This window comes from Mercenaria mercenaria, chromosome 9, assembly GCF_021730395.1.
Source record: "Mercenaria mercenaria strain notata chromosome 9, MADL_Memer_1, whole genome shotgun sequence".
NCBI classification, from domain to species: Eukaryota; Metazoa; Mollusca; class Bivalvia; order Venerida; family Veneridae; genus Mercenaria; species Mercenaria mercenaria.
The window spans coordinates 27435717-27462549 of NC_069369.1; the positions used below are offsets into that span (position 1 = coordinate 27435717).

A 26833-nucleotide genomic window follows, 5' to 3' on the forward strand; every position below is an offset into this window, starting at 1 on the left:
GAAAACGGACAAACATTATAAACGGACCAAATAAACTAAAAAACGACGAAAAAAAACCAACCGTTACCGCCATTAGGGCCTGCCACGGAGTCTGCGATAGTACGGTACGGTACTGTACTTTACGGGTTTTATGCTCTTTCAAGTAATTTTCACACTGTGTAATTTATCCGCGATGCGTTGAAGGTAAATCTTGTGTTACATTGTTTAATTTTGTCCTAAATTGGATTTAAATTGGTTATTTCATGTCTCAGCAACAGTGACATTGCGCACATTTTAGTCCTTGAAAATGGAGGAAAACTACTTGAAAACTCCTTGAAAACTACTTGAATTTTGTTTGGGAAGGTCTGTATGAACCATGGCTTACATAAACTGCTACTTTTTTCATCAAGTTTCCTAGTATTTTCCTACTTTTCGTCTACGTTTTTGCCATGTTAATTTATTTGTTCTCCTACCTTTTTGTAATGGCTGACTGGAAAGCCTGTGTGTGGTAAAAATTAACACTATTGTACATAACTTGATCTATACTTTTTACTGTTTGTATTTTTCAGGTTGGTCAAGTGGGTGTGGTTGGATTTGGAATGGGGGACGGACTGTCATTTAAAGCCAAATTAGAAGGTAATGTATCAAATCATGGAGTGTACCACGGAGTGTGTTAAAATCTGTATGAGGCTTTTAACATGTGTTTTTACTTTTATACCAGTGTTAAACAGAAGTACATGTATATACAGATTTTTGCACCTTCGTGGTACACATGGTCATTTGTGCAATTGTTGAAGTTGCTAGGCAATAACGGACTTCTTGTGTAAATGTAATTGCATTAACAAAATGACAGAAGCAGTTATATCACCTCAGCAAATTTCAGAGCTTTATGCCTAAGGAACAAGGTAATTTTGTTAATAAAAGTGTTCCTTTAGGAGTGGAGACAGGTAATTGAAGTGTATGCAAACTCATGCAGTTACATTATCAGACAGCATCTAGATTTATTTGTATTGAGAGTGAGAAAGATTGACAGATTATTGGTCGTCAGAGGACATGTACATGTAGGTTTCAGATTAATTTTGAGAACAAGTGAAGTCAAATTTCCCTTTTAATTTTGGCAAAGAAGAATTTTTTATGCAAAGCTTTGAACAGAAAAGAACTTCCAAATTCAATTTCTTTTATATTCTCAAAATTCTGTTTGATGAATGAATGATGTGTGAAAGAAAGACAGTTGTATACATGAAATGTAGTATGTACCATTTTATCTAGTGCATTCAACAAGCCTTTTTTCTCTCTTGTATTTTTCGAGAGCTTGTCTACACAACAAGAGTGGAAAAAGATCTACAAGACAGAGGTGATTGCAGTGCTGGATAGAAACATGAAGTTGCTGGAGCAGACTGGGGTACTGGGGGTGCTCCTTAAATGTGTTTATTTATCTATTAATTAGTAACTATTTTTGGAAAAAGTCTTCTTTTTGTGCTCCCAAAATTTTGGAGGCACTTAGATTTACCCCTGTCCATTGACTCCATTTGTCCCTTCGCATTTCCGGATGTACAAATTTGTGTCGTGCATATTTAAAAAAAGTACTTGACCTAGTAATGTTAAATAGGTTTGTTGTTTTGAATATGGGGTTTTATTTTTTATTCCAGTCTGTAAGACCGGAGTTAAGGCCCTTAGCAGTAAATGTGCATTAAGGGGCTAAAAGGTTGTGTTACATGTATCTCAAAGTATTTGACGTAGAGTCATGGAACATAGGATTGTTATTCAGCATGTGAAGATATGCACATTGGGATTTAAATATGATTTCAGTCAGTCAGACCAGAGTTGTGGCCCTTGACTTATGTCAGAAATATTCGTAAATGGCTTTTGTGTTACGTATATCTCAAAAAAAGTATTTGACTTAAGAGTCATGAAACCATATAGGATAATTATTCAGCATACTCAGTTAGGGTCTCATGTTTCATAATGATTGTATATTATACCCCATGACTCATATCCCAAATCAAGTTATAGTATAAGACTTAAAATTTACCTAGTTTTGCATTGTGAACGTGTAACATATTACGATATAGTGATAGGAAGTGGGGGAACTTGTGCTTTGTGGGCACACATCTAGTTGACAACAACTTTATCTTTAATATTAACATAAAAATTGTGTCGCAGAAATTTGTATTACATGCATATATATTTTTCATCAAGGTAATTTCTATGTTCTTTCTGTCATATGTTTAAATATTATTCATTTTTGTTGTATTCAACATAATTACCAGCATTTTAGCTGAAACATTGTTCATTTTTCTGGCCATTAGGTAACTGAATTACTAAGACTGAACTTTATTCAGTTTTAAGCACTGTCATTTAACAATTGCACATGGTGTGAAATCATCTTTTCTGAACAATTTGGCCACAAGTTATAAATGTCGGATTTTTTTTTTTTTGCTGGGATGGGGTGGGGGGGGGGGGGGGGGGGTATGGAGGCAAAAATGAGAAAAAAAATACAGTAAAAGTACAAAAGTACTAAAATTTCAGTCTTAAGTCTTTTTCATCAACATTTTATGATTGATTAAAAAACATGCTGTTTTTTAGGAAACAATACATTCAGAAAACTTTCAAAACGTTTTAAATGTTTTATTTTATCAGATAATTTATTTGTTATAACAGTAATATTTTCTTTTCTCTTATTTTGTATCACTTAAACTTTTTGAATTCATTGGTTTTTTTAGCCACTTTGCAAATTAACATGATTAGATTTTTGCAAAAAAAGAAGATTTTAAGGAGCAATATTAAAAAAGTTGAGCAACTTGTCAGGGTCTGAATTATTTTCTTTTCATCTTAGAGTAACACTTCAAAGTCCAAATTTCAAAAAATTCTGAAAAGGGCTTTTTGTAGATATTTTCTTTAAAAATGTGTCAATGATAATTTAGAAGAACGTAATGATTTTAGTTACCAAATGCATATAATCTGTATCTGTGAAAAGTCTATGTACTAATTGTACTAGTTAAATTCTTTTTTTAATGAAATCTGCATAATACAGTGTAACCCCTCTAATCAGAACAGCCTGTGGCCCAGAGTAAAAATTCGGTTTGGAGGGGTTTGTCGATGGAAAGTGTGCTAAGTTACATTAGTTAATAGTTATGAAATTACCAAGCAACATAATTCATTTTAAATCTTGTTTAGTTACTGTATAAAACAACACCATTAAAGATCTAATGGACGTGTCTTACCAAAATTTAGTATATTCTGTTAGTCATGATAACAGATAAGTACAGAAATTCTGCCTTTAAAATTGTTCGGTTGACACTGGTAGTTTTGTGTTGATAAATAGATGTTCAGTCTGGAAAAATTGTTCAGTTTCCAGAAAATTTACAGGGGTATTTTTCTAATGAAATGAGAAAACCAAATTTTGGGACAGCAAAAATTTGTTCAGCTTGGAGCAGTTTCCTGTATTCAGGGGTTCCAGTTTAAAGGGGTTCCACTGTATAGAAGTGTGGTGACCTGAAAGATAGGTTGTATCAGTTATTCAAGTAGGACATACATTAAATACTTAGAATATAATTTTTCTGAAGGTAACATTGGGTTACTTAAAATCAAGAAAGAATTGCAGCTTTGTTGTCTGCAAAGTTTGACATAAATACAGAATGATTAACACTTCAAAATTATATATATGTTTTCTTTGTTGTGTTTTTAAATAAATTTTGCACAGTGAATGTAAGTGTTCAAACGCTATTTTGAGAAAGGTTATAACTGTATGGTATTTTTTCTATTTGCATATATTTTCAGCAGAGGCTTCAACAGCTGATCGTCCAGAAGGTGGACAGTTCCTGGCCTTATTTAGACAAATCTTTCTGTCAATTTTCAATATAGATTTTCAAGTAAAGAGTCCTTAATGGTGTTAATTATGTCTCCCACCACACAGTGGTGTGGGACACATATTAATTTACTCCTGTCAGGCAGTCTGTCTGTCACAAAGTTTGTCCGCACTCTAAGTCGAACATTTCTCATCCGATCTTCACCAAACTTGAACAAAATCTGTTTGCCAATAAGTCCTTGGCTGTGTTTGATAAGTAACCAAATCGGCCCAGGCACTTTGGAATTATTGCCCTTAAAACTTGTTTTTTTTTTTTTTTTTGATAATCAAAGCACTCAAAGTCTGATAAGGCAGTTGAGGTCTTGGTACATGGTTGACTCATATACTATTATTCAGATGATTAGGCAGTTGTGGGAGACATGCGCTTTTCTCAAAAGCAGCTCTAGTTAGACTTAAGGTTACAGAAAACTTATTTCTTTTCAAAAACAAAAGACTTCCATCATATTAAATAGGATACAAAACTAAAAAGGTTTTGTTTTGTGTCAGGGGATTTTAGTGACATTAGTCCGGCTTTTGCTTAAAAAACGTCTATAGCTTCTTTTTTTGTTTTCTTTTAAAGTGAAGTAAAATGAGACTATACTAAGACACAAAGAATCTGTTTTTCTATTGTGTATTTTCAGCTGTTGATCACGTCACTTCTCCCAAATGACTTCTAAAGATGGTTTGCTCTGAGTTGAAAATACATCGAACATTGGTTCAAATGCCCTGGACATCTTCTTACACTTGCTGCCATACTCTTATGATTGTTCAAAAGGGTTTTTGTTTTAATTTTGTAACATAACGTTTCATAGTGAAAATAATAGTATAGTGTAAATATAGTCTTTATATTTGTTAACCTTTTTTTATATTTGATTGATAACTGATTAAAAAAGATCAAGAAAAAGTAAGCCTCCAGTTTAGCTCAATAGGGAGAGCTTGGATCACAGGGTTCTGTGTTCATTCTCCACGTTAGGCGCATGTTCTCTGTGAGGATTTAGTAAAAGATGTGTTTAAAGTCATTTATCTTCCACCTCTGATTTATGTGGAGAAGTTGGCAGTTACTTGCAGAGAATAGGTTAGTAATGGTACACAGTCTTGGAATACTGGATAGGTTAACTGCCTACCATTTACATAACTGAAATAATGTTGAAAAATTGAGCTAAATCCAAAACAAATTAACAGTAAGAAGAGATGCATATTGATTGAATACCATACTATCTAGTTACATTATTAGGTAACACAGCCAGTATTTGCGGACTCTGACACCTTTAAATAGAAGTAAGAATCCTTTTTTGTATGATTGGCTGTATACAGTGTAATACATCTTAGACTCTTAGGGAGTGGACACTTGTATCCAGACCAACATTTTTTTTTGTCTCTGTATATAAACTGTAGTATAATATAGATATTTTACTTTATTGCAATCATACTAAAATGGGGAGATTTTCTGTTTTGTATCTTTCAGTATTGTAGCTGCCACACAGATCTGACATTCAAGATGATTAAAATATCCACATGCTTCAAGGAAAGCACATTTTGAAAATTAGATTTTTGTGTTGATTTACTCTGTTTAAAACTTATTCAGTTCAATTTTAAATTAAGATGCCATATTTGTCCTTACACTATATATATATGTCAATTTCTGCACCAACTGGCTAGTTTAGACTAACTGAAAAGTACACAGTTCAAGTTCCTCCATGATTTTGGATTGTGTGAAAACAGAATTTCTTTATCAAATTGTATTTTATTATAATAATCAGCATACAAAAGTTAAACATTTTAATAATGTTGTTTGAAAATTTTCAAAATGAAATTTTGTTTACAGTAAATTATGACAATTTTTCTTCATATTTGTATAGAAAATTTTTCTACACTTTAATGATTCAGCTTCAAAATTTGATTAGAATAAATGTCGTCCAAAAAGGGAAGTTCTGGTGATTCTTTCGCTTAGTTTTGGCCACCTAGCTTTTATCAAGAATGGAACATTTTTCACTGTTATGTCATATCCACTTATGTAGATTGTTACAGGATATCAAGCATATACATGTATCTTGTAACTGTTTACATAAAAATGGATGTAAACTACCAGTAATGTGAAATGTAAACCCATTCTTGATGATGGACAGGTGGCCAAAACTTCAGAGCAAAGAGTTATTTAGATCAGATTTTTATAGTAACAATTGATTATTCATCTGGAATTGTAACAAGATTAATGTAGTCAATACCAATTTGAATAGCAGTTGGATTTGGACCAAATTCAAATACACTAACCATATTCGTGAGGGCAAATATGGTGTGTAATATAAAAGAAATAATGACAACTTCAATAGTACTTTAATGAAAGCTAACATTGCAGAATGACTTAAAATCAAAATTAAACATGTCAAAATTGATATGTATTTGGTAGTCATTTGGGAACAGAAATTATGGAAAGCCTTTTTCTGTTTTCTGTATTTTCAGCAAATTATACCGCTTGGAATGAAAGTCGATGTTTACTTGAAAATCAGTGGATAAAAGAACATACATACTGAAAAGGGGCACTGAATCAACACAGGTTTAGATTGTGTACTTAATGCTAAGACCAGAAATTATTTGATCGGCATGTTTTTTTGGTTTTTTTTCTTGCTACACATTCTTACTGTATTGTTTATCAAGAATGGTACGAATATGTGGACGTACTAAGGACATTTTTCAAAAGTAATTGAAAACAAATGGGAAGACCAGTTTATAAAAAAAATGGGATTGGTTGGTAAAAATTAATTTAGCAATATCATATAACCTTATTTCCTAGAGCAAATGAATTTTAACTAAACTGTTTTCCCTTTTAACTTTAAAAAAACAACGTCGAAATGAATTAAAGTTGGAACTTGGTATCGCAAATTCCAAGGGATCAAGCGATTTACTTTGAGATGACCAAAATTCGACTTAAAATAGTATTTTTTGAAATTGTTTTCGGCAAGGGACTTCAAATTGTCTTCGAGATAGCCTGAATTTTGAGATAAGCGATTTCGAGATATTGAGTTTCAACTGTATTTAGTATATGAACCATGCCATGAGAAAAGAAGCATAGTGCATTTGCGACCAGCATGGATCCAGACCAGCCTGCACGTCCGCGCAGTCTGGTTAGGATCCATGCTGTTCGCTAACTGTTTCTCTAATTGCAATTGGCTTTGAAAGCGAACAGCTAGGATCCTGACCAGACCGCATGGATGTGCAGGCTGGTCTGAATCCATGCTGGTCGCAAATGCACTATGTTGGCTTTCTCATGGTGCGGCTCATATGGCTATACTAATTTATATCTATACACCTTATAGAAAAACATCAAAAGCATGTTTAGTTTTTCTTTAAATTTTTCATCATTTGCTCTAGGTACAAATATTGATAATGAATGAACCCTCCCTTGACAGACTTTACAATGGAAATAAATAGAAGTATCATTAGATGTAAAACTGTGGGTTATTGTAAATTAACCTGTTAAGGCAGGTTTAGGAAAAGAAGCATTCTATTTTTATTTTCAGTTTGCATTCTTCTCAAGAGTTTGTAGGTCCGTTGATTTTAGCGAAGTATTTTACCAGCTGACAGATGCAGGCAGCAGATGTGGATGGCAGACTCGTGTTTCTTATTTTCTTTTTCAGATTCTACATGACTTTTTTTCATTTCCTTTTTCAGGATATTATAAGTTTTAGCAATGCTTTATATACTCCATCTAATATTTTTCTGTTATCATTATTCCATGTCATTATTCTAAAGCTTGTAGGTTTAATTTGATTTTTATTGCACAAACGTGTATGTTTATGTAAATGCCCGTAGTATGAAAGATTTTTGCACTATGTTGTGTTGTGTGTGAGATAATATGCCTTAAGTATTATTGTTTCAATGTAAAAAAATAGTGTTCCCTGAAATGAAATATTTTCTCTTAGTATTGTTTCATCTATGTTTATAGTCGAAATTTGAAATGCTCATTCGGTAGAATTCGCTGACTGAAATACTGTTGAAAAACTGCATTAAACCCAAAACAAACAAACAAACAAACAAAATGCTTTTCTGCCATTAATAAGTTCAGATTTTAAGTAATATGCTTGTACTATTGGAATAAAATACATTAATAAAAGTATGGGGGCTGGAGACTGTACATTTTGAGAGCCGGATGAAACAATGTTTTAGAGATTTCTACCTTTTGAGAGATATTGAAGTAATCAAAAGTGATTGGAATGTATGAAATTTGAATGTATTGGTGTGTGAGGGAAATTGTCAGTCGATTTTCATTCATAGGAGTTTTGGCTTTGTTGTAAGCCCTGAAAGTGAAAAAATATTTGACACCATTTATTGTTGAGATACAATATGTATGTTTTCCTTCTTTTCTGTATTTTTATGTGCTAGCAATAAATGGGCTTACCCGCATGAAAAGATGCGAAAAATACGCGGTCGTCCTGACAGCGATATCACCTTGTTGACACCAGACAGACAAGCGGTAAAAACTGTTTAAAACCAGAAAAAAAAACAATTGTAGCATTTCTTTTATTCTGGTATTTATATTATCTTTATCTTTTTGATTTTGGAGCCCTCCATATCTACATGTACAACCCCTTCTTATAGTGACAAGATTTTTAAACTTACAGCAAGACATTGTTACAACACCTCCACGTTGTTTCTTACACTCCTGTTAAAGCAGGTCATATCACTAGCAAAAATGAGTAGTTCAAAAGTTTTGAATTGTGAATTAAATATGTGCTTGTTTTGGTAAAGTCATGACAAATATGAAGTTTTGCTGCTATAAGACTTTAAAGTGGCACAAAACTAATGATTATCAGATTAGTCCACTGCATAAGATAGGTAAGCCACTCAACTTTTTTGTCAGTGGCATACAAATTGTAGCTTTACATCACTAAAATTTGTGAAAAAAATATTCCGTGAGAAAATGGAGCAAGTTAGGATGCAACAAGTGAAGAAGAAATGTTACAAAATTTCACATATCAATTCAAGTATAGAGCAAAATACATAGACTTGTGCGCTTTTGAATTCATGCAGAATTGAAATACATGGGGTCATTTTATTAGTATTACACCATAGATCTTCAGGTTCAAAGAATAACATTTTTCTTCTTTTATAAAATAGATTGGCACATTATGTAATGCAATTTGTGTTTTCCACTTATTCCACAAAAAAAACCCAACTAAATTTGAAAATTGCTGCTTTAAGTTGGTACAGTATCTGATGAAAACAACAGATACATTGTAGACTAAAAATGCATTGTTAGGCTCTCCTTGAAATTCTAAGGAAAACAGTTAACCTGATGAAAATCAAGTACTCCTATATTTGTCTGATTGTTCTTGCCCATCTAAAAGTAAATAGTGCCACTTTATAGCAAGCTTATTGCACTGACAGTCCTAAGGAAATGAAAAAAAAATGGCTTGACATGATCTCCAAAGGAGAAGTGTTTTATTCAGGTATAATATGTGTTGAAATTCAGACAATAGAATGATTCATTTGAAAATAATTTACGTGTTTACTATTTGGATGAGCTACCTGTATCCCTGTAGATTTAGAGGGCTTCATGAACTTATGATATATATTAACTTGATATGTTTGCAATTTCTAGATGAAATCCCACAGTCAGACATGTCAGGACCTGTCCTGGAGGGTCCAGGAGCCAAGAGGGAGTTGAAACCCTTTACATTGCCAAAATTGACGTCCTCCCAACAAGATGCTCTCCAGTCAGCCAAGAAATATGCCATGGAAGCTAGTATTAAAAGTGTACTTGTAAAACAAACTATAGCCCACCAACATCAGGTATGTACATGTGTACAGTGATCCATTTTTACAAGCATTTCTACACATATTCTGAGTTGAAATTTTCTGGTGAGTTTGAACATGTTTCTTCAAAACTATTTAGTCATACTTGATGTGTTTTCAGTTTATCTTAGTTTGCTTGTTGCATTAAATAAGATTTACACTCCCATTGCAGTGTTACTGCAAAAATGTTTCATCAAGAGAAAAAGTTCTTATATAAAATAAGTTATTAATCAACTTAAATATTTCTTGTTTTTGAGATAGTGATTTCCTAAAAGAAATAGTCAGAAATTCCATATTTGTTAAACTTCTGGATATATTTTCTACAACAAATTTAATATTCTTGTTTGAGAAGGGTTCAGCTGAAACTGATTTTCTTACTTTTTTCAGCAAATGCAGAATTTCCAGAACACAGTACAGAGACAGCAGGCATTGGCTCTGATGTGCAGGTAAACCATTGCATAAATATATTTTTAGCCCTTGCCCTGCTAAATTTCCATAATGCATGTGTCCGTCTTTCAATTTGGACAGTACCATTAACTGTTAAAAGGGAAGCTTACCGATAAGAAACTAACTGAATGGCAAACAGTGCAGACCATGATCAGCCCCAGCTCTGACGTTCACCAGTGAAATTTAATTGATTTTGTACAGGAAACACACAGATTTTTGTGCCCTTGAGTGGTGGGGGCATATAGATTTGCTCTTGTCCTTCCGTCTGTCCTTCCGAGAATGTTGTGTCGCGCCTAGCTCCAAAAGTATTTGAGGTAGAGTCACAAAACTTTACAGGAATGTTGGTCAGCATGTGTAGTTGTGCACCTGGGGTTTCGCGTCCGGATTCATTCAGTCGTGTAGGAGTTATGGCCCCTGACTTTGTAAAAATTGGCAATTTAGTGTTGTGTCGCACCTAGCTCCGAAAGTATTTGACATGGAGTTACAAAACTTTACAAGAATGTTGGTCAGCATGTGCAGTTGTGCACCTGGGGTTTCACATCCAGGATTCATTCAGTCGTGTAGGAGTTATGGCCCCTGACTTAGTAAAAAATTGGTCACTTTAATGTTGTGTCGCACGTAGCTCCAAAAGTATTTGACGTAGAGTCACCAAAGTTTACAGGAATGTTGGTCAGCATGTGCAGTTGTGCACTTGGGGTTTTGCGTCCGGATTCATTCAGTCGTGTACGAGTTATGGCCCCATACTTAGTAAAAAATTGGTCATTTTAATGTTGTGTCGTGCATAGCTCCAAAAGTATTTGACGTAGAGTCACAAAACTTTACAGGAATATTGGTCAGCATGTGTAGTTGTGCACCTGGGATTTGGCATCCAGATTCATTCAGTAGTGTAGGAGTTATGGCCCCTGACTTAGTAAAAAATTGGTCATTTTAATATTGTGTCGCGCGTAGCTCCAAAAATATTTGACCTAGAGTCACCAAAGTTTACAGGAATGTTGGTCAGCATGTGCAGTTGTGCACCTGGGGTTTCCCGACCGGAATCATTCAGTATTGTAGGAGTAATGGCTCCTGACCTAGGAAAAAATTGTCATTTTAATGTTTTGTCGCGCATAGCTCTGAAAATATTTTACCTACAGTCATTATTTCACTACACAAGACCAGACTTCTTGTCCAGAATTACTCAAAAAAAATGTTTGTGAAACATGTATGTTAAAATATACTTGAACACACATCTAGTTTCTTTTTAATTTCTTTTTCAGCAGTTTTAACTCAATTTTATCCATTTTGTAGTTCTGTTGCATGTGAAAATATATTTGATAGCTCGCATGTGAAATTACCAGATATATTTCACTGTAATATTTCAGTAATTCACTGAAAAACTTTTAACAAAATGCCATATAAATTCATAGCTCTTACATGATAAGTTACAAGTGTGCACCTTGTCACCAGTGTGATGTCAAAACTTTAACTAAATACTGTTACACCGCATATGATTAACTTTGTGCCGGAGAATTTAGAAAATACGTAAATGGTAGCTAAGAGAAATGATACATGTCTACCAGTGTACAACAGGTGTTTTCCTGACTCTCAGTACAGTGCAGATATGTTAGACCACTAATGCTCTGTTTCTCATTCCTAGCTCTCCCTCGAGTTGGGACTATCAAGCATGTAAGATCCATATACATTGTATCGTCTCTGAGGTTTTGCACTATAGTGAAGGCATTGTATTGGGAATGATGATCTAAAATTATTCACTTGTTTATTTTATATTCTTAACATGTTCTTGTTAGTCCCCTACTGGTTGAAAACCAGTTTCGGGGACTATAGGAATGCACTTTTCCGTCCGTCCGTCCGTCCGCAATTTCGTGTCCGGTCCATAACTCTGTCATCCATGAAGGGATTTTAATATTACTTGGCACAAATGTTCCCCATGATAAGACGACGTGTCATGTGCAAAACCCAGACCCCTAGCTCAAAGGTCAAGGTCACAATTGGAGGTCAAAGGTCAACAGGGCTTTTTTCCTGTCCGGTCCACAACTCTCCCATCCTTGAAGGGATTTTAGTTTTACTTGGCACAGATGTTCCCCATGATGAGATGATGTGTCATGCGCAAATCCCGGACCCCTAGCTCAAAGGTCAAGGTCACAATTGGAGGTCAAAGGTCAACAGGGCTTTTTCCTGTCCGGTCCATAACTCTCCCATCCATGAAGAGATTTTAATATTACTTGGCACAAATGTTCCCCATGAGGAGACGACGTGTCGTGCGCAAAAACCTGGACCCCTAGCTTAAAGGTCAAGGTCACAATTGGAGGTCAAAGGTCAACAAGGCTTTTTTCCTGTCCGGTCCATAACTCTCCCATCTATGAAGGGATTTTAATATTACTTGGCACAAATGTACCTCATGATAAGACGATGTGTCATGCACAACTTTCAGACCCCTAGCTCAAAGGTCAAGGTCACACTTAGCAGTCAAATGTTAACATAGCATGAACAGGGTCTGTTTCGTGTCCGGTCCATAACTCCGACATTCTTTAAGGGATTTTTAATATCACTTAGCACAAGTGTTCCCCATGATGAGACGATGTGTCATGCGCAAATCCCGGACCCTAGCTCAAAGGTCAAGGTCACAATTGGGGTCAAAGGTCAACAGAGTTTTTTTCCTGTCCCGTCCATAACTCTTGCCATCCATGAAGGGATTTTAATATTACTTGGCACAAATGTTCCCATGATGAGACAACATGTCCTGCACAAAGCCCAGACCCTTAGCTCAAAGGTCAAGGTCACAATTGGAGGTCAAATGTCAATAAGGTTTTTTCCCTGTCCGATCCAGAACTCTGTGATCCATCAAGGGATTACAATATTACTTGACATAAATGTTTCCATGATGAGACGACGTGTCATGCGCAACACCCAGTACCCTAGCTTAAAGGTCAAGGTCACACTTTGAGATCAAAGTTCAAGAGGATTTTTTTTCCTGTCCGGTCTGTAACTTTGTCATGCAAAGCAGGATTTAGATATCAGTTGGCACAAAGATTCCCTGGATGAGACAAATGTCATGCGCAAGAACCAGGTCCCTAGGTCTAAGGTCAAGGTCATATCTAGAGGTCAAAGGTCAAATTCAAGAATGACTTTGTACAGAACATTTCTTCTTCATGCATGGAGGGATTTGATGTAACTTGGACCAAATGTTCACCACCATGAGGCACCCTGTTTTTAGAATTACGTCCCTTTGTTGTTACTATAAATAGATTTTATTGTAACTTTTTTATTACTGGCGTAGAGAAAAATCGAGACACTTGTCTGTGGTACAACATGCATGTTACATCCAATTTTTAGGTGTATTTTGGACCTATCTCTACCTGGTAAAGAGTTTCTTGTGGACTTATATTATATAGATTTTTTTTTTTTTTTTTTTTTTTAAAGATTAATTTCCCTTTGTTGTTACTATAAATAACTTACATGATAACATTTTTATAATCAGCCAAAAAAATTCAATATTAAAACAACTGTGGGTTTTTATATATGCACATTTTAATCCAAGTGTGTTGTTATAACATATTGTATATGTAGTACAATATTGTTTATACATCATTGACAGATATCAGTTCATTATGTTATACTGCAGTAGAGAAAATTAGGTGCCTTCCAGTAGGGGACTTTGTATTGCATGGCAATACTTCATTCACTTGTTATGTAGTTATGTAGGTTTAACTCATAGGTATTTGGTTCTTATTGTCTTGCTGGGTTCTACCAAGACTGAAGTTATCATGTGCGGTTAATCTTGTTTTTTCCCCCTACAAATGTTGTGTTTATACAAAGTTTAATGTTCCATGTTTGACTATTACAGGATATATGTCGGGAGTATAAATTTTGAAATTAAAGAAGATACCATCAAACAGGCTTTCCTGCCATTTGGCCCCATAAAGAGTGTAAACCTGTCGTGGGATCCTATCACCAACAAACACAAAGGATTTGCATTCATAGAGTATGATATCCCAGAGGCAGCACAGTTATCATTGGAACAGATGAATGGTGTAATGATTGGAGGGAGAAATATAAAGGTATGCTTACACGTTAAAGAGAAGCTCAGAATATTTTATACCAGTCGGCAGTTAATAAGCTCTGAATACTTGTAAAATGAGTGCAGTATACCAAACCCTTTGTCACTATCTAAAAGTTATGCATGGTAAGAAATAGTTTGAAGTAATTTGGGTAAATTGAGTGTTTCTAAGTCCAACCTACCTGCTTTTACATCGGCTGCCATGTAAAATCTTTTTACTAAACAATTCTGAGAGATTTAACATGGCACTGTTCAGTTACTTTAATAGGAAGATTCTTTCAGTGCAACTTTTATATAGATTGTATTATATTCCACTGTATTTTCATACAAGGTTTACCATTTTACTATGATGTTCCAATTACAATTTGCAGGTTGGTCGACCAAGTAACATGCCCCAGGCACAGCCAATTATTGAACAGATAGCTTCAGAAGCTAAAAACTACAATAGAATATACATAGCATCTATACATCCTGATCTTACAGAGAAAGATATTTCAAGGTGAGTTTTTAGCTCATCTGATTTTTTGAAAAAAAATGATGAGTTATTGTCATCACTTGAGCGGTTGTCGGCGTCGGCGTCGGCGTCGGCGTTGCCTGGTTAAGTTTTATGTTTAGGTCAGCTTTTCTCCTAAACTATCAAAGCTATTGCTTTGAAACTTGGAATACTTGTTCACCATCATAAGCTGACCCTGTATAGCAAGAAACATAACTCCATCTTGCTTTTTGCAAGATTTATGGCCCCTTTTGTACTTAGAAAATATTAGATTTCTTGGTTAAGTTTTATGTTTAGGTCAACTTTTCTCCTAAACTATCAAAGCTTTTGCTTTGAAACTTGGAATACTTGTTCACCATCATAAGCAGACCCTGTACATCAAGAAACATAACTCCATCTTGCTTTTTGCAAGAATTATTGCCCCTTTTGGACTTAGAAAATCAGTTTTCTTGGTTAAGTTTTATGTTTAGGTCAGCTTTTATCCTAAACTATCAAAGCTATTCCTTTAAAACTTGCAACACTTGTTCACCATCATAAGCTGACCCTGTACAGCAAGAAACATAACTCCATCCTGCTTTTTGCAAGATTTATTGCCCCTTTTGGACTTAGAAAATATCAGATTTCTTGGTTAAGTTTTATGTTTAGGTCAACTTTTTCTCTTAAACTTATCAAAGCTATTGCTTTAAAACTTGCAACTCTTGTTCACCATCATAAGCTGACCCTGTACAGCAAGCAACATAACTCCATCCTGCTTTTTGCAATAATTATTGCCCCTTTTGGACTTAGAAAAATCATTTTCTTGGTTGAATATTATGTTTAAGTCAACTTTTCTCATAAACTATCAAAGCTATTGCTTTAAAACTTGCAACAGTTTTTCACCATCATAAGTGGACAGTGTACATCAAGAAACATAACTCTATCCTGCTTTTTGCAAGAGTGATGGCCCTTTTTAGACTTAGAAAATCATGGGTAGGACAATATTTCTATTATACAAAAAAAATCAGATGAGCGTCAGCACCCGCAAGGCGGTGCTCTTGTTTTAGTTTATATTGCATTATTCTTGAAAACAAATTAAAGGAGTCATGCATGGCAAGTGAATACAGGGCCATTCACCAATATAGCCAAATGCTACAAATTCAAAGAACTGGCTACAGCTTTTTGAAAGCAGCAACAAGAATTTTATCAAGATGTGGCCAAATTTCAGCAATTAAGATTGAGTTTGACACTTTTTCTCAAAAAGTGGCAACAACTTTATATGGCCCAGGGGAGGCTCTGGAATAAAGTCACTGACTGGAATTCACTTCCTCCTCACAGCTGTGTGATTGAAAACACTCTGTGGATTTAGCAGTATACTTCTGCATTAGGAAATGCAGCTGTCTGGCTGAGTGTTAGTTGCTTTAACGAGGGACGTCTGTGTCTGAAATAATATCTAGAGGGATTTGTTGGTTTCTTATTTAGTAATGCCGTCATTTGATCTGTTATAATTTTTATTGATTTTATAAGATACAAAAAAAACATTTATTGTTGTGTTGAAATAAAACCGTATGATATCAAACAAATAGTTGCTAGTGGAAATTAAAGTTTTGGTGATCCTATGTTGTTACCAACAAAAGGTTGATGTTTATACTGTCATGGTTTAGTTTGTTTCATATACATGTTAAGAAATTTTAGGCCCATTGGGAATATTTCATACTTTACGGAAAGTTTATCTATGTTTAACAATGTAACAATTGTTCTTTATATTTCAGTGTATTTGAAGCCTTTGGGAAGATAGTAAATTGTATGTTAATAAAAGATCCAACTTCAAAAGGCGGACAAAGACACAAGTAAGTCTGTTATTTATAATTTGATTTATTTAAACCATATCAAATGCTTATCTACTATTGCTTTAGATATATTTAGAAGTAAAATGAATTATTTGCGTGAGTTTTCCATGGTTCTGTAGCAAGAAATGCTTTTGAGGCTGTGTGCTTTTATATAAGCAGATATGATATGATTATATTTCTTGATGATTTTCAAACTAGTTTCAATTTTGGCCAGAATGAAAGTCTGTTCGGGCCTCTGTGGCCGAGTGGTTAAGGTCGCTGACTTCAAATCACTTGCCCCTCATCGATGTGGGTTCGAGCCTCACTCGGGGCGCTGAATTCTTCATGTGAGGAAGCCATCCAGCTGGCTTACAGAAGGTCGGTGGTTCTACCCAGGTGCCTGCTTGTGATGAAATAATGCACGAAGGGGCATCTGGGGTCTTCCTCCACCATTAAAAGCTGGAAAATCGCCATATGACCTATCATGTGTCGGTGCGACAAAAAAAGAAAGTCTGTTCAGCTGTGAAGGTAAGCACATAGTGACATTCTGTGCTCTTCTTCCAACAAGATCCTTAAAAGTCGAATTATGAAGGTCAGACTGATGTAGAAAATGTTTATGAAACCAGTGTTCATAATGAAATGCCACAATGAATTTATGTCTTTCTTTTCAGAGGTTATGGTTTCATAGAGTACACAAATTCTCAGTCAGCCACGGATGCTGTAGCGTCTATGAACCTGTTTGATCTTGGTGGACAGTACCTGAGAGTAGGAAGAGTAAGTTAACATTTTATTTTTCTATTTTTATCAGTATTTCATTTATGCAGGGGCAGTTATTTAACATAACCAGTGTTCTTAGATTCTTGATCAGGACTGACTTGTTGCAAGTATTGTAAAATTATATATATCTATGGGGACTAATTTTCATGGATTTAATAGTTGTGGCAATTCTCAAAATCTAATCCAAACAAACTGGTAAAATTCCTACTTTATGTTGTAGCCTTAACCACAAAATTTCTAGGTTGGCTTATAAGAAAAAAGCTAAACAGTATGACAGTAAGGTACAATCATTAGTATAGAAAAAGTGAAATATTTTGTGTCTGAATAGGACTGAAAAAAAATGTAAATGAAACAGTTCTTTCAATGTTATGGTGAAATCTTATGACATTGTAATATCCGTCTGTAGCTAAATGTTGTTTGAAAGTTTGCCACTTATTTGTAAAACTGCAAGACCATACATAAAAGAAAAACTTTGAAAAGTTTTTGCATTACATATGTATGTACTGACAAGGTTAACTTATATTTCAGGCAATAACACCACCAGATGTACTAATGCAGCCGCAGACACCTGGACTGGGTGCCATGCCAACAGCAGCAGCAGTAGCAGCAGCAGCAGTCACAGCTAAAATTACAGCAATGGATGCTCAACAACAACTCATGGTGAGTAACCTAAAGCAGTTTTCATGTGCTTGTGTACTCTCTGTTCAATTAGGCATTCTTTGGCCATTGTTGCAAATTCATACAAAAACATGGCTTCCATACTAGCCGAGGAATGACGCAAACAATTACTGAGATACATACATAAACAGAAATCACTGATTACAGGCCCACCAACTTAAAGTTCTTTCAGTGTTGCAAATACAGCCAAATATGTGTTTAATAGCCACCAAGGAAATGACACAATCTGGCTGCCTGATGCAGGTGGCTCATGAAGACAAGTTTAATATAGAACAAAAAGTCTTTTCGAAAGTTACCTGACTTCATGCTAAAAGCGACACTTCATAGTTGGTGTTTCCACTTCTTTGTGTGAATGTGCTAAAAGTAGCACTGAGATCCTGTCTCATTTAATCAATATTTACATAATTTCAATAGAACAAAATGCCTTAACATATTTTCAGTAGGTGCTTGTATTATATATATGAAGGATTTATTTATTAAAAATTATTTAATCTGTGAAGTGTTGCTTTAAGGCAAGTGGCTGTTAAGGCAACTTCAACTGTAGTAGCATTTGAAAGAGAAAAATGGCAGTAAAGTTAATAGTAATGGGAATGAGAATTTCATTATGGTCTTAGTGGTTATAAACTATTGAGAATTCTATGTTATTACCCATCAACTTTTTTGGAATTGAAAACATTTTCAAAAGAATAAAATTAGTTAAACAGTTCTCATAGTCATATATTGTAGAGACATAAGAAACTTGCAATAAACAGATTTTGCCATGTTTCTAGTTATCATGGAAATTGTCTTCATTTACATTTACAAACCATTGTAGCATATTCAGAGTCATTTAAATTGTTTTATTATTACAGCCACCTGGAGTAGTTAACCCAGCACAGTTAGGTGTAACTGGTAGCCCTAAACTAGGCATGCAAGCAGATATCAACATGATTGGAGGACCGGGAGTAGTAATACCACAGTCACTCGGGATGTCAGCCCCTGTGGCAAATATTCCCCCACCCGGTGTAGTTACTGCTGGATTGGCCGGAACTAAGCCACTGCCAAAAGGTAAGGTCTATAAAGTTTTCTTTTAACTGACATGAACATTTAATATTTATACATTTTCACTTTAATTCATAACAGGAGAGCATAAAACTATATTGAAGATTGGATATTTTTTGTATCCATATTATTTTCAATTTGGTAGACAACAGCTGTGTTCCTGTGGTTCGCATTTTGTCACTGGCTATATTGTTGAGATAATGCTAATATTTAGTGTTATTTTTCAAAATTCGGAGTCTGTCTTTGCTAAAGTTATAGAAATTAAAACAAATGCTTTTACAGCCCAGTTCATAATACTATTTGTCTATGTGAGCACTGCCAATTGCTATATTACAGTAACAACAAAACAAAAATTTTAGAAAGTAATACCAGTTTCTAAAGAAAATAGCGAATCAGATTTCAGTGAGAGATTTAACTTTTTCATGATATTATTATATTTATTTGAAAACAAATGAAGCTGTAGTTTATAACACTTTTCCTAGCATAGTTTTAACTCATAGTACACATTTATGTATGTGTTTTAGTATCAACTATGATGCCCCCAACTAAATCATCATCAGGTAACAGTCTTCAAGCAGCCATCTCTTCAATGGTCGACTCCGACATGTCATCAGAGAAACGACGAGAGAAAGAAAAAGAGAAAGAACGAGAGAAGAAGGAAGCCGAGAAGAAAATGGCGGAGGAAGAAGTTAATCAAACGTTAGAACAGCAAGAGACAATGAAGATCAGTGGAAGCAATGCTAGACACATGGTGATGCAGAAATTAATGAGACAATCTCAGGTTAGTATATACTGTTGTTACTCCAAACTTCGTATGAAATAAATATAAGACTTCTGAAATTTGCTTCTTTAAGTATCAATTTCTTATGTTGAAAGCCTTTATTGTATCTTGGATTTTCAGTAAATAGTACATGACATGTTTCGTTTAATTGAACTGGAAAAATATATGTGTTGAAATTTATTCTTAAATCTACTGTTCTTATAGTCATTAAGTCTAATGTAGTGTCACATAGAAGATGTAATTAGTTGTTGTCATGAACAGGAAAGGTTAGTTGTTTCGAAAAATGTATAAATTCTTCACCAATGGCCTTTCCTTCTTTTAAGATTTTAAATATTTGATCCGCGCCATGGGAAAACCAACATAGTGGCTTTGCGACCACCATGGATCCAGACCAGCCTGCGCATCCGCGCAGTCTGGTCAGGATCCATGCTGTTCGCTAACAGTTTCTCTAATTGCAATAGGCTTTGAAAGCGAACAGCATGGATCCTGACCAGACTGCACGGATGCGCAGGCTGGTCTGGATCCATGCAGATCGCAAAGCCACTATGTTGGTTTTCTCATGGCACGGCTCATTTTATCTTTTTAGAGCTCAAATCTCAGATCATGTCTGTGTCATTGTGGCAAGAAAACAGAGGTTTCTCAGCCAGATTTCAGGAAAAGTTTTAGATTTTTCAGGTACATTGGGCTTAAAATAAAATTAAGTTTGTTTGACTTTTACCGACCGACCCGAAAAAATTGCCCCGACTCAAATAATTTTATTGCATTCCAGAGAAAAAAAATATTTTTATTTTCTTATCAAAGGGAAAAACTTATTTTGGTGCTTGCAACTGGCGATTATTTTATTTAACAAATGCGTTCATAATTATGGCAAGTGAGAAAGCAATCCGCGGTCGGCTAGTAGAAATCGATAAAGCGGACTGTTTATCATCTCGTGTATTCCGAAAACGTGTCAACATATGCGATAACGTTGCCTAAGGCCATAGGATGCAGACGACAATCAAACCGCTTATAACCGGAAGGCAATCTGACGAAAGGACATAATTTTACAAATCTAGTATCTAATTTATCCGCTAAACGTAAAGAAACAAAACGTCATGCGGTACTTTTCCATTCACGAGCACGTGCGAGCTATCGTAATATCTCATTTCCATCACTCGACGTTTACTTTTGTTTACACATACACAAAAAAAAAAAAAAAAAAAAAACGCGCGTAGTGCATTCATTTTTTTGTTATTATCGCATCAATATTTTTTTAGCACCGCTTAAGAAGTAATATAGTTTGAATTCTATTAACGATTTTAATAAGATATCGACAGGAATGTAGGCAAATTCTATAAAACGGTCAAATTTAAATTTAGTTCTTTGTAAAATTTCAAACAGTGCGGTCTTTAAAATTACTTATTTCTTTCTAAGAGTAAATAAATTGATAAATTCTATGGGCATAAAGTTCAGACTTTTGACCAGAAGGTACAAAAAAAAAACAATAAAAAAATCTTAAATAATGAAAAAGCGTCAGCAATTTAAATACATGGCGTAAAACGACTTTTGGCAAACAGATTTATGTTAGTGCGGCAAAATAGCTCACAGAGGTAGGATATCCACAATTATCGTTTGACACATTTACTGTCAGTTTATACAGGCTATTGAATTCGCTTTAAGAAATTAAAGAAGAAACTTTTTTATTGATTAATTCAAAGAACCGAGGCGGTACGATCAAACAGTGATGTGTTATATGGCGCGAAAACATGACGTAATTCCATGACAAAACTCGGGCAACTGTAACGCTTTGATCTCCGCTTCAGATGCCGTGATACCTACACACTTCTTTTAGCTCTTTGAGGCGGGTGTTACTTGATGATGAAAACAAGGACAAGGACTAAGTTTATCAACAGATTAATTACCGATAATCGTTTACGCTTTTTATTACGCTTTCAACATTGGGTGGATTATGATAATTGTGTCCATATTTTTGGGACACTTTACAAAATAATCATTTTCGGCAAATAAGTCTTGAGAAAGTGAAAATAACTAGTCCTAACATTTTTGGAAAATACGGTAAGGGCTAGACTGTGATTATTTTTACTACCGATGCAGTTATTATGGAGAGCAACTAGGTGGTGGTGATTACTAAAATACCCTGAAAGAAAAATGTCTGCTGTGAAAACGAAATTTAAGAAGAACAATATGATTGATTACAAAGGAAACGTAATGTACATGAGATTATTATTTGTCTACTATGTGTTTATATCTGAAAATTGCTTGTACATAATACTGCTTTCATAACAGTGACAGTATTACGGCATTTGACAGGCGAGTGGTGGGAAATTTGATTATCTGTGAAAATATATTATGAACTGACTTAATTGTTGATTTCAAAATGTCTTTAATCAGAGATTGTTTGAAATGCATTTGTTCGAAGTGAGAAAATCTCAGTTTCCGAATTTCAAGAATTTGACACGAACGTAAATGTTTTGAATATGACAAGCTAGATAGTTTTAGTATTTTAATTTTGTAATGCCAGAACAAAGAGGTATAAAAATCTTATACTTCTTTTGCCAGGACAGTGGCATAATAAATGTCTGATGTCGGGGAAACCCAATCTTGTTTCTGTTCTTAGTAACATGACCAATACGTACAAGTAGCTTAAAGCTAAAAATCATCACTTTTGCTTGCATACTGCCCTAACCGTTGTAAAAAACCTTCTAAAACTCATAAAAAGCTATTGAATTAAGCATCAAACACTCGTTGAAAATAAGCTGTAATTCAGTAGTGTGTTTAGATGCCAAATATTTTCCCGACTATATCGTTTTGTACTTTTAAGCGCAGATGTAGTGAAAACATTTTTGATATATATATATAAAGAAAAAGTATAGACATGAAAGATACTACTTTGCCTTATGTGCAAATTAAGTCTGTGCCCATATTGTGTGTGCATGAATAGGGCTAGGGGTTTATTACAAGCATACATTTAACAGAGCATCTTCCAAGATTATCTACAAGCAATAGGTATTAATAAATAGACTTCAATTTTTATTATTACTGAGACAACAAACATTAAAAAAAACTAAAATATAATAAAATTATTTACCTACCTACCTACCCACTGTAAAAATACTGGGTCGGTAAAGGTCAAACAAACTTAATTTTAATTTAGGCCTTGTATAATACTCAACTACATGTTAAAGAAGTATCTGTTTCATTTCAGAGTCGAGTTATGGTATTAAAGAACATGGTAGGACCGGAGGATTTAGATGACGAGTTACAAGCGGAGGTTTCCGACGAATGTGGCAAGTACGGGCAGGTGAACCGTGTAATCATATATCAGGAAAAACAAGGAGAGGAGGAGGATGCTGAGATTATTGTTAAAATATTTGTGGAGTTTACTGATTCTTCTGGTAAGTCCAACAAACCAGTTACTATTCAGCAAAAAATGTTAATTTTTTGGTAGCTTCTGAATGTTTAAAAAAAACAGTAAGGATAAAACAGATCCATACAGACTGTTTTCACATACTGTGAAATAATCTTCATGCAAGACTAGTTGTTGTGTCTGTCAATCAGTGCATGAAATTAAATCCAAGCTAATAAAATTATCATATCCTTGCATTTAATCTTTAAAAGATGTAAATTAAGAATTCACATCCCCATGAAATGCCCAGTCCAAAAGTCTTGGAAGAAAACTTGAAAAAATAGTTAAAAGTTTTTTGGTTTGCAGGAATTTGAGTTTTTTCAGTACAAATCAATTTTAGATTTACTTCATATAATGTAAAATTATTCTGTAATTTGATAATGAAGACTGCTACATGGATATATTTAATTATCATTATTATGTTGTTTTTTTTCAGAAGTGGAAAAAGGTTGCCAATCATTGAATGGTAGATATTTCGGTGGACGTGTTGTGCAGGCTGAGAAATACGATCAGGACTTGTTTGCTGCCAATGATCTCTCTGGTTGAACAATTTCTCTCATGTGCAGTCATGAACTCGTATCATAAAGAGATTTATCTTTGTTTGCTGCAAAGGCTGTCACATCTGTAATAAGGCTGTGAAATAAAGGCATCTCACATTTTGATCTATGACTTACTGTGGCCCATGGGATTACAATGAAGTTGGTCTTATTTTTGAAATTGTGAAGTATATAAATCATAGCGAATGATTGTATGGAAATGGTGATTGCTGATAAGTTTGAAAAAGGATTTTGTTAACAGAATCTTTAGTAATGACATACCTGTTGATCTCGATTTAGAAACAATCTGTAAATGTGTAATAAATGTGCTGTAGCATGAAGAAGCAGAGTTTTAGATTTTTATACATGTATATACGAGTTACATAGTGGAACACTCTGCATAGTTTATAAGATGTGTGAAATGAAATGCTTTTACACAAAAAGAAAAACTGATGTAGTTGACAGCGACTGGTTTTTAGTTTTGAGAAAATAGATATGCCAGACATGTTATTTGAATACTTAAAAGCTATACCAGATGAAAGCTAAATGAAAATCGTATCATTGGGTATAACTTACTTTATGTAACCATAACAAACTCATTAATGAATGGTGAAAGGATTCAGTTTTAGATCAAAGTTATATAGGCCTATATGGTTTTCTATCTTCTTGCATGTAGTAATGTGCTATGATTAAGAAATAATTTATAGCAAAAGAATGTTTTAACACTTATTTATGCGGTTATACGTAGGGCGTAATTATTTCACGAGGGCTGTGCCCTCGTGAAATTATTTGTACAACGTATTACCAGCCAAGTGTATAAATAGTGTTAAAATATGGGTTTGGTATAAATTATTTCGATTCTGATATGCCCTTAATCTAAAGCAGTAGATATAATATAGACTTAGTAGCGCTCTTTCTTGGTCGCAACAAAAACATCGATGTCATCGCACGTTAACGTGATGTCGTTCTAGCGTAAGAGTATTTTAACACAAAAAAGCATATTAGAATGTAATTTTCATCACACTTCTAGGTTTAAGCATTCAAAAAGATTTAAATCATTACTGTAAAGTTACTTTGATTTATAGAGCCAGTATCAGTGACACACATTTAACTACGGATATACTTGAAACTGATAAAAAAAAAAGTCCTGCATTTCTGAATGGAAAATGTAAATGGAGGTTGAAACGGTTGTAAATATTTCCAGTATTGTGCTTAGGTAGATTCCATTTCTCACTGTAGATACCATTGCAGTTTAATGTTGTGGGTTTGTGAATAGATTGTATCAGGATTGTTAACAGTGCTTCATATAGCAATATTGACAGCTGGTTGGTTGTCTAACAGATTGCTTATACCGACTGTAGATGTTTCAGAAAATACTGAGCGTTTTCAAGCTTATGTTAAAACTTGCATTCATTAGCCTAGAATCCATGACTGAAGTTATATAGCTTGTGTAAATGAACAGTTTGTTTCTTTTTATACTTGTGCATCTCTTTGAAGAAGAGGAGAACCTCTTGTTTTGCATAAATTGTTTGTCATTACATGTATGATCATTAGCTGGAGAAAACTCCTGGGTCATTGGCCCTTAAAATGAGCATTATAAATGTTTCGGTAAATCATGCCGATTGTCGTTTTTGTATCGCTCATAGTTCACAACTGAGGCAGAATATTACATACAAAGTAACTTTAAGGTTATGTTAACCTTTGTTAGGTTGATGTGTTTTACAAACATCGCTTTTTGAAGGAGGTTTGACAGCTGTTTATTCGGTGATCCAGTCACTGTTTTTAACATGCTGAAACTGGGCATTGTAAAGCAGTGCATGGAAAAAGGTGTTTTTAATATTTAAAGTGATAACATGTTATGATATGTTTCTGGTATTTGTTGTAAAGTGTTCATGATGAGTTAGTAAAAGGTCATCATTGTATTATTCCATTGTTTTATGATTCATTTTCATCATAAAAATCTGTCATAATAATTTAGTGAATCACAGCAACATTATGTATGTTGCTACAATTATTTTTTCTGCAAGACAGAAAATGGGAAAATATCTGAATCCTTTAGAAACCAAAACTATGAAATTTAGACTGCTTCATTAATGTGATTTTTAACATTTTCTGATCGGTATGTTGTTTATATTGTGCTGTCAGTGATTAACTTCACAACAATTGGCCAGATGATAAAATCTTGAATCAATCAAACAAATTCACAAACTTTCAGGATACACAAAATAAGCTGAAGAGACTGATGTATTGTCTGGTAAATAGTATTGATTCTCCAGGACTGTAAGATGTATCAAGGGTTAAAAGGCTTCATTGGGAAAAATGAGGAATAGTTTTTATATGATTAAACATTAAAGTCTTTGTACAGTGCTGACAACTTTGTTTCTGTCTGCTTATTTTCTGCTTCATGTAGTTAAAATCAACAAGTTGTGTGTGAAATATAAGTACATTTAAATATAGTTCATCATGTGTATTTGATGCACGTGTATGCTTCATTGCCAGCAATTGTTTTATATTTACATCATTATCAGTATCATCTTCATTGTTATTACTACCATTCTCGGTATATTTCATGTAAAATGTGGTTAAAACAGAAAAAAATAAAGAAATAAAAAAAGATTTGTTTGTTTCTTTAATATGGAAAATGTATAAGAGGAACAGTAATTTGCACCAAATGGAAAAGTAACATTCTATGTAAGCATATTTTGGACTGAGTTTCATGTTATGCACTATCCCCAATAGGCTTTGACAAAATAGTTCCCAGGTTGGTTCCTCGTAGGAGAAGGCATTTATTAGCTCAGCAGAACATTGTTCCAGGTGAACTATTGGTATAGGTGGATTGTCCTGCGTCCTGCTTCAACATTAATAGCTTGACTATTCGAAGAATAGGTAGAACTGTTAAACTCCACTGTGCTTTTGTATGTAGGCTAGTATTTCCTTTCCTTTCAGGGGCTGCTAGAGCTAAAAATAGAAATACCTATAAATGACGCCGCATTAACTGCTAGATGAATTTCCACCAGACTTTATAAGGTCCTCTCCAAAATATGTTTAAACGGGGGAACTTCGTCCATTACAGAGACAACAGAGCTATAACAAAGAAATATCTTTAAATGACTTCTACTCATGAACTGCTTGATGGATCTTCTTCAAACATGATCTGTAGCAGCATTGTAAAGTCCTCTCTCAAATCAAAGGA

General features: G+C 34.4%; 1 protein-coding gene across 5 annotated transcripts; it reads left to right on the forward strand.

Annotated features, from left to right (window-relative positions):
• The first annotated feature begins 534 nt into the window (after positions 1–534).
• Positions 535–26256, forward strand: LOC123546784 (poly(U)-binding-splicing factor PUF60-like). 5 transcript variants are annotated; one of them, XM_053551099.1, is made up of 13 exons: positions 561–615; positions 8207–8297; positions 9426–9616; positions 10007–10065; positions 13911–14124; positions 14495–14622; positions 16365–16442; positions 17093–17195; positions 17727–17858; positions 18728–18923; positions 19442–19698; positions 22904–23093; positions 23541–26256. In XM_053551099.1, the coding sequence occupies exons 3-13, from the start codon at positions 9446–9448 to the stop codon at positions 23648–23650; spliced, it is 1638 nt and encodes a 545-aa protein (XP_053407074.1). In that variant the 5' UTR covers positions 561–615; positions 8207–8297; positions 9426–9445; the 3' UTR covers positions 23651–26256. The 5 variants fall into 5 exon arrangements, with proteins under 5 accessions (XP_053407073.1, XP_053407074.1, XP_045189273.1 ...); XM_045333338.2 differs by lacking the exon at positions 561–615 and adding an exon at positions 2451–6380; XM_053551098.1 differs by lacking the exon at positions 8207–8297 and having other exon boundaries at positions 535–615.
• The last annotated feature ends 577 nt before the right edge of the window (positions 26257–26833 follow it).

Coding starts and splice junctions, on each gene's coding strand:
- LOC123546784 (XM_053551097.1), top strand. CDS start 9,305: ATGATTCATTTGAAAATAATTTACGTGTTTACTATTTGGATGAGCTAC. Junction 18,924..19,441: donor AACTAAGCCACTGCCAAAAG/GTAAGGTCTATA, acceptor TATGTGTTTTAG/TATCAACTATGATGCCCCCA. Junction 19,699..22,903: donor AATTAATGAGACAATCTCAG/GTTAGTATATAC, acceptor GTTTCATTTCAG/AGTCGAGTTATGGTATTAAA.